Source organism: Mustela nigripes, chromosome 5 (genome assembly GCF_022355385.1).
Source record: "Mustela nigripes isolate SB6536 chromosome 5, MUSNIG.SB6536, whole genome shotgun sequence".
NCBI classification, from domain to species: domain Eukaryota; kingdom Metazoa; phylum Chordata; class Mammalia; order Carnivora; family Mustelidae; genus Mustela; species Mustela nigripes.
Genome location: NC_081561.1, coordinates 67882299 through 67891169, shown reverse-complemented (window position 1 = coordinate 67891169; position 8871 = coordinate 67882299). Strand labels below are relative to the sequence as shown.

Here is an 8871-nt window from a genome sequence, read left to right as displayed (position 1 = left end):
CAGTTTGCCTTTTCTACATTGTTTACTTCCCATGCGAAGCTCACTGCTAGGATCTAACCTTTAGATGCTTTCTGAGTAAAAGGAAACTCAATTATGAAATAGCTCTTACGTGACTAGTACACGGTATCTAGGATTTAAAGGTCTAGAGTAAATGGTCTAAATGTTATTTTAAAAGGCAAAGATACTCTCACATGTCAGGAAAAAAAAATACCCCAAAACTCCAAGCTCCACCAGCCACTCTTTCAACAGAAACTTAAAGAGCTGATACAGTGGGATGGAGAAATGAGAAGAATGATCATCTAAAAATCGCCATCGGTGAAGTGATGAAGAACATTCGCTGGCTGATTCTGAAACTTGTCAATGTTGCGACTCTTGGCGGCATATGGATTTCTCTGGTACAGTGTACAGTTTTAAACCACTGCCTAAAGTTATGTGTAACTAACCTGGTAAGTTCTGCTGCTCTAATATTTCTCTTTGTAGGAACTGGATCGTGTAGAATTCAGCTTGTTAAAAATGGGTGAATGATTTTCTCATGAGACGTGGTAGCACCGCAAGAAAGATCCCCCCCCCCAAATAAGTTAGGAACATTTTAAATTACAGAAGGTAAGGGAGGGTTATTTTATTTCTTTATCTGCTCATAGATTTCTTTTTTTTCTCTGTGGGGGAGGGGGCATAGGAATTGGTTTAAAGAGGCTTACATGCGATAAATTGTGCATGTTTTTAAAATATCAATTTAAACTTGTCTATTTCCAAACCATTTGTTTGTCTTGAAGCAAGAAATAGGGTTGGCCATAGGGCCATGTCTTCTAGTTGCAGACGGCAGTAGCATTTATGGTGGGGATGGAGGGTTGTATGGGGAGGTGGATGCCCAAGGGAACAGATGCAGATAAAACAACGTTTTATTTGAAAAGCAAGACTTGTTTTTAAGTTCCTTTACTTCTACCTGTGCATTTGTAATTTTTTTTCAATAATGAGTTTTCTGGATATCCTTCCCCTATAAAATGTTCCATATCTTTAAGTTATTGGGACATGGTTGTGCTTCAAATAGCCCCTGAATCAATTGTAAAAAACAAACAAACAAACAAACAAACAAACAAAACCCAAATATTTTCTAGCCACCGAAAGATGTACACTTCTTATCTAGAGACAAAGGAAATAGCTTGACAGCTTACGAGCTATTTATAGTCCTACTTTTTCCAATAATAAAAGTACCCCTTGTTATACTAAAGTGTTGGGGGTAGAAGTCCTGGGTGGATAAAAAGGCTAATTATCTGTGTTACACTATTCTGGCTTAATTTAAACTATAGATTAAAACACTACTTAAGCTTTCTATGGATAGTAGCGTTTTTTAAAAAGTTTGGTATTTTATATAAATCACTGTTGAAGACCTTATTGCCAAGGTGGGATTGTATACATTAGGCTTTGACAGTCATCATCCAAACTTAAACATGGAAAAATAAGACTATAATATGTATTCTTTTTTTTTTTTTTTTTAATTTGACAGATAGAGACCACAAGTAGGCAGAGAGGCAGGCAGAGAGAGAAGAGGGGGAAAGCAGGCTCCCCGCTGAGCAGAGAGCCTGATGTGGGGCTGGATCCCAGAATCCCTAGACCATGACCCAAGCCAAAGGCAGAGGCTCAACCCACTAAGCCACCCAGGTGCCCCATTTGTATTCTTTATTGAATAATTTAAAAATTTCCCCTGATTAGAAGATATATTTGCTGCAAAATATTTATAAGGTATAGAAGTAGAGAAGAAAAAGAAAAACTCAAAGAAAAACTCCCTTCAAATATGTATGTAATTTTATATACAGTTGTGCATCTGTCTTTTTCACCTAACATGACCTTGTAAGTTTTTCCTATACCCTGATGTTTTTATGGAAATGGGATCTTCAGTATATTTAGAATATTCCCATCCTATCAATGTCCACCATAATTTGTTAATTTCCCCTTACTGTCAAAGCTGGTGTTGGTTGTTTCCATTACTGTGGTCTCTGTTTTATTTTGTTTCATTTTTTAGTTATGTTTAGTTTTGTCTTATCTTTGTGTGGGCTCCTGGGTTTCAGGCAGTAGGAGCAGACAGTCTGTTCCTTTGTTGCACTGCCTTCCGCTCACCACCCACAGACATAGGCCCCGCCGATGCGGTGGCCACTGGGATAGACATGGTCTGCCAATTTGCCTAGCGCCTCTCATCAATGTTCTCCATCGGGGCCTCCCACACAGGGCCTGGAGGGACAAAAGCTAGGTGAATGCACAGCGGATATAGCCATGGATCAAGGGAAAGCATATGTAAAGTGCTCGAGTTTATGATACTGTTCACATTTTTCATGTGTGCCATTCTTTGAAGCCTGGACGTTAGCTGCGAAGGTCATCTTTTATTTCACTGGGTGGTTCTTGACTCGGAGGCATCTTTGCTTTTTAAAAAGAAACACAGAGTCTTATACAAAAGAAAGTTTAGAACTGCTGTCCAAATGTACACAGATCATAGTTCTATGCTGAGCATGAACAATTTCTATCATTTGAGGGATCTGTAGGTATTAGTTGAATGTAGTAACTGACTTAATATTTTTGAGTTATATGTGCCTGTGCTGCAGAGAACAAAAAATAATGAAGGTTCTTCAGAACACTAGTATTGTGGCAGCCTTCATGAAAAAGAAACAAATGACATCAACAGTCAAATAGTTTACGGGAATGCTTTTTGCCAGCTTTGTGTAGATTCACAGGGCACAACAGCATATTAATGGCTTTGTTTAATCATAATTTTCTGATCTTCTTTGGCAATAAAACCTTTTTTTTTTTTTGAGTAGCAAGCCCCAACAACTCAGGAATTAGAGTTGAGAAATGTTCTGTTAGAAGCATCAGTTCTATTCAATGCAAGGCATTAGAAACTAGAGTTCAGAGGTTATCCTGTTTTTAAAAAAAGAACAAGGGGCACCTGGGTCTCTCAGTGGGTTAAACCTCTGCCTTCCACTCAGGTCATGATCTCAGGGTCCCAGGCTCTCTGCTTGGCAGGGAACCTATTTCCTCCACTCTCTCTGCCTGCCTCTCTGCCTACTTGTGATCTCTGTCTGTCAAATAAATAAATAAAAACCTTTAAAAATAAATAAATAAATAAAATGAAATTTAAAAAAAGAACAAGCATCAATACCTTTCTTGTATATCAATGTATAACTTTATAGCAAGATAATAGAACAGAGCCAGAATCCAAAAATGCAATAAAATATCCAGGAATTAGCAGTTTTTACTGGTGTCGGGGTGGGCAGAACAGGAAGAGGGAGTACAGTGTGGGAGGGAAGCCGTGCACACAGGAAGTGTGGAATATGACAAAGACGGTGGTTCCGACCAAAGTGGGGCTGTTCGTTTACCATAAAAAATAACACCTTCCTTCAGTAGGTGAGTGAATAAGTAAATTGTGGCACATCCAGACAGTGAACTATTATTCAGAGCTGAAAAGACATGAGCTTTTGAGCCATGAGAAGACGTGGAGTGAACCTTAAAGACATACACTAAGTGAAAAAGCTGACCTGAAAAGACCCCGTACTGGATGAATCCAAACACATGACATTTTAGAAAGGCACAATGATGAAGAGATCAGTGGTTGCCAGGCGTGGGTTTGTATGTGGTGGGGAGATGCATAGGGAGAGCGCAGAGGATTGTTAGAAATGGTGAAAATACTCTGTACAATATCACGATGGATACATGTCACTATACATTTGTCCAAACCCACAGAATATACAACTGTGAATGAGCCCTAAGGTAAACTACAGACTTCAGGGGATTATTATTGTGTCCACGTAGATCTATCCTTGGTAAAAACTACCATTCTGGTGACTGATGTGGATAATGGGGGCGGCTATGCATGCGTGGGATCTGACAATGAAGTCTGTTTTTTTAGTATATGTACTGCTGAAGCCAGCACATGTTTTTTTTTTTTTTTTTTTTAAATTTTATTTATTTATTTGAGAGAGAGAGAGAAAGCAGGAGGAGCGGCAGAGGGGCAGAGGGAAAGAGAGAGAGAGACAGAAGCAAACTCCCCGCTGAGTGCAGAACCTAATGGAGAGCTCAGTCTCACAACCCTGAGATCATGACCTGAATCAAAACCAAGAGTCTAATGCTTAACCGACTGAGCCACCCAGGCACCCCAAAAATAAAGTTTTTTTTTGTTTTTAAAGTTCAGGCAAATTTTTAAAAACCTAACTCCTTAACAATATTACCAGATTCACATAGATTCCAGGAGTTGTTAAAAATACTGTGATTTAGATAAAACAAACAACAGAAACAAAACAAAACAAAACGAAACAAGACTTCACCCCATAGATACGTTGGAATAAATTAGAAGTGAATATTTCTACAGTCTTGGAGTGGCAATGCCTTAAGAAGTCTGTTTTAAAAATACAGAATCCCTACAAGAAATTATGAATAATTTAACTACTTAGAAACTTAAATTATTGGACAATAAACAGAGCACAAGGAAAAGCCCCCCAAATAGGCAAAATATTACATAAGATATTTTTACATATAAAAATATTACAAGAAATTATGGATAATTTAACTACTTAGAAACTTAAATTATTAGACAATAAACAGAGCACAAGAAAAAGCCCCCCAAATAGGAAAAATATTACATAGGAAATATATTACATAGAAATTTAACCAAACCTTATATATAAAAAAGTATTTAAATTAAGTTTAGGGGCTCCTGGATGGCTCAGTTGGTTAAGGGGCTGCCTTCACCCCCTCACTGGCTCCCTGCTCAGTGGGGAGTCTGCTTCTCCCTCTCTCTCTGATGCTCCCCCGGCTTGTGCTCTCTCGCTCTCTCTGTCAAATAAATAAATAAAATCTTAAAGACAAATAAAACAAGTTTAGAACATGAAACCTTGCTTCACAAAATAAAAAGCAGAAATGGCTAACGCCTATTGATAAGTATGCAGCCTCACAGAATTGCAGAACGACTGATTTTGCTTTCATCAAATTGGCAAAGATAAAAACATTTATAGTTGGCAAATGTGGGATAAACCAGTGCTCTCATGCTCATCAAGAAATATATCTGAAGAGATTATTGCATCACTCACCAGAGAGAAGTTTAGGAAAGTTGTTTACACCTAATATTACTAATATCCCCAGTGCCTGGTACTGTACTCTAATAGTACATTATTCACATTATTCTGTGAATCCTCACAGAACTTTATACAATAAATACTATCTTACTTATGTGTCAGATGAGAATACTTCAATGTCACATGAGGCGCAGGTGTCCTATATGACTAAAATGCAAAGCATACTGCTCTGTTTCATTCCTAGGGTAGGAAGTAAAGAGATGAAAGTAGTTCCGGATGAGGGGGGTGGGGCGGGAGAGACAAACTTGTGCCAAGTGGTAGAAATGTGTTAAGAAGATTTAGGATCCAGGGCTGGGGTTGTGGGTTTCCAGTGGCTCATTGAAGGATGTGGTGCTACGGTAAACTGAGGAGGAGTCTCACTGCAAAGGGAGGACTGTGAATTTGGTGCAGATCACAGGGAGCATCGTACTTTGGTTAAGAGGACAGGTTCTGGAGACAACTCTCAGCCTTCTTTACATTTTAACTCTTGAGCCATTCACTGAACCTCCCCGGGTCTCAGCTGTACAAGAGGGTTAGTAATAATACATACCTACTAGTGCCATTGAGAGGTTGAATAATATTTAGTGTAAAACAGCTGGTAACTTGTCGGAACGTTGGATCACTTGCTGAATGGTAGCTCTAATAATGTTGAGGACAACAGTTGACAGCATCTTCTTCATCACCCCATAGACCTGACTCCTGAAGCTACCTTGCTCAAGGCCCTGTGGTGGCTCCCTCTTCAGCCCGTTAAATTTAGTCTTGAGAGCTGCCAATGAAAGGACTCAGGACTGTTATAATGTGACTTTATGGTCACCAAGAAACAGCTCTGTTGGCCTGCTGTTCAAAATGAAATGCAGAAACTACCCAGCAACTTCTTTTTTGTTTTTGTGAGCAACAGATTTTTGAAGGAATCTGAAAAAATTTAATTGCAAATGCCCTCTTAGACTTCATTGTATATGATTGTGGTTCAATCATATAAAGGGGAATCAATAGTTTTTTTTTTTTTTGAGTGAAATCATAACTCAAGTGAAATCATAACAAAGCATTTTTATGCCCATCGCTGCAAAATTAATCTAAAAGATTCAGTTCTGACTCTCTTGAGTATTTCTTATCAAAAATCAAAACACATGAAGCATCCTCCTTTCTCTACAAATGTAATTAGGGAATGGAGGCCAGAGCAATCTTCATTCACACATCAAATGGCAGGGGAAAAAGCAACTTTGGTTCTTTGGTTCCTGTGTCTGATTACTTCCTTAATGAAACCTCAGAGTGCAAGGCCATTGGAGGAGGCTCTCCTCCTCCAATGAATGGCTCTTACCTAGAAGGGGAGAGAATGCTCAGTGAACTGTGTTCAACGGATCTTCTCTTCCCTCTGAAAATCGAGGGCTATTCAGAAGGCCTCAAGAGAGGCTTCAACCACCTGGAGTGGGGTGTGCCTGGATGGCTCAGTCGGTTAAGCATCTGTCTCTTGGTTTCCGCTTGGGTCCTGATCTCAAGAATCATGATCTCATGGGTCATAGGATCCAACCCCACACCCTGCACCAGGCTTCCTGCTGGGTGGGGAGTATGCATCAAGATTCTTTCCCTCTATGCCTTTCTCTGCTTGCTTGTACTCTCTCTCTCTCTGAAATAAATAAATAAATCTTAAAAAACAAAAATGAAACTAAACACCTCCAGGACTCCTTTGGATTTTCTATCATCTCCTGGAACATATCTTGCTTATAGTGCTGGGTCAGGTAAGGTCAGACAGCATGCTCCTCCTGGCTGGATTAATCATCTCTTCAATTCAGTGTTTCAAATCCTGCGACTTTTCAGGGGATATTCTGAGCAGTACCAATTAGAGGTACTAGGTCTATTCACTTAGTTATCCTCTACTCAGTAATTTAGTAGTTATCCTCTACTAAGTAATTTAGTAGTTATCCTCTACTAAGTCAGTCAGTGAGGGATGCTGACAATTAGATCTATCCATAGAACTCTATTGGCACATACGTGATCATCATACGCCCAATATTGTCATCCTCTGTAAGCCTTTCAGTTTATCGAGGACTCTCCACACGTAACAACCAGGAGAGGAAGGACGATTTATAAGATTTCCCCCCCTTTGTTTCTATTTCTTTTAGCACAAAAAATCCTTAAAATATGAGAAAAAAACCAGAGTAATCTGATGTTTTATTATATGTGAAATTCTGAATTTATATTTTTTCACTCTTCTTAGACTGCTTAAAACAAAAACAAAAACAAAAACAAAACCTGACCATAATTCATCTTTAACACCAGAATCCTTTGACTTGATGAATTGACTAAAGTTACAGGCTTCCTTCATACAGTGTGAGAGAATATGTCCATGGTCCTTAACCACTCCTTACAGGCCCCCTGCTTGGCCTTGATAATTTCTGCAGAATTCTCAGGCATTCAATCTTATAATGTGCATTGACATTTTACCAGATTTCATGACTGATTTAATGACTTTAAAATATTGTACTTTATAGTTAGAAAACACTATTCCAGGAAGCTTTTTTTTAAAAAAAAATGCTATGGTAGTCATACTGGACACAAGATTGATAGCTGGTGTTTCTGATCTCCTTCTTCACTTCAGGGCCGACAGCTTGACATTGGCACGACATACAATCTGAGTGAACCGGTGAGTAATCACTTCCACTGTCAGGAAGTTTATAGTGTTTGCATTGATAAGAATGGGACCATAGTCAGGTTTTATTACAATAAGAATAATTCCTAAGTAGAGTCTCATTTCTTTGTCCTTGATGGAGGAAGTTCAACTGAAAATAGCAAGAAGTCTAAATTACAGAATATTCAAAAATGAACCCAGGCACAGTGTGTTGAGGAAGAAGGAACATACAGGACTAAGCCAACTCCATGATTGGCTGTGTGGCTTGGGGCAAATTACTTAATATTTCTGAGACTTCGTTTTATTACCTGCTGTCTCAGAGGGTTGGATGAGATGGTCTCCAGTGTTTCTCCTAACAATTACATTTATGGTTTTATTACTGGTTTGCACCTGTATCCACTTATTCAACTAGTGTATAGTGACTCAAAATGAACACACTTCCCCAACTCTGGACTTCTTCCAGTTTTGGTATGCTGCCTTCCGGTTGAATCCCCAGTTTTGAGTTTTGCTTGTTGTGCAAGGACATGGCCAGGACCCATGATATGCTCGATGCCACGGTGTCCAGGACTTTCCCTGCTGCCAGCTACCCAGGGGACAGGGTGCTCCTTGAAGATTGGGTGATCTCTGGGTTCTAGGCCTGTCCATGCCACCTCTGCTCAGCAACCCAGCTGCCTTGCAGTGAGTCACTCCAAGCCCCACTCTGCCTGGAAATAGGAGAAGTCTTCTTAGGATTGCAAAGGTTCTGATCCTTTTGAGACCACAGATTCCTAGATAGATACATTTTGTTACTATGTGGCACTAATCAGGAAGCAAGAAAAAGTCACCCTTCTCTAGTCACCATTTTCTCTTATGTCTCTTGCAGTGCATCCAAGGATGTCATTTCTGGAACTCTGTAGAGCAGGAAAACTGTGCTTTAAAATGTGTAAGTATTAATTATATTTCTGTTTCGGTACTAATATCACTTTCAATAGAAAAGTTGTCTAAGAGGATTCCCATTTGAATTTCCATTGGCTTTTACGGAGTTTGCATGACCCTAAAGGAAAAGTATGATAGCCTGACTAATACATAATAATGGTGAAAAATTGAGGTAAATGCTATTAATGCAACTGGAGACCCGGGGAAGTGAATGCAGACTGTGGAACCCAGGAA

At 39.3% G+C, this 8871-nt stretch overlaps 1 protein-coding gene across 1 annotated transcript in view; it reads left to right on the top strand.

Annotated features, from left to right (window-relative positions):
• The first annotated feature begins 224 nt into the window (after positions 1 to 224).
• The window catches only part of ROS1 (ROS proto-oncogene 1, receptor tyrosine kinase), a 116016-nt gene continuing 107369 nt past the window's right edge, over positions 225 to 8871 (top strand). The window contains exons 1-3 of the mRNA XM_059400606.1: positions 225 to 446; positions 7693 to 7737; positions 8585 to 8644. Of these exons, the coding sequence (XP_059256589.1) occupies positions 324 to 446; positions 7693 to 7737; positions 8585 to 8644 (228 nt within the window). The 5' untranslated portion in view covers positions 225 to 323. The remainder of the gene's footprint in view (positions 447 to 7692; positions 7738 to 8584; positions 8645 to 8871) is intronic.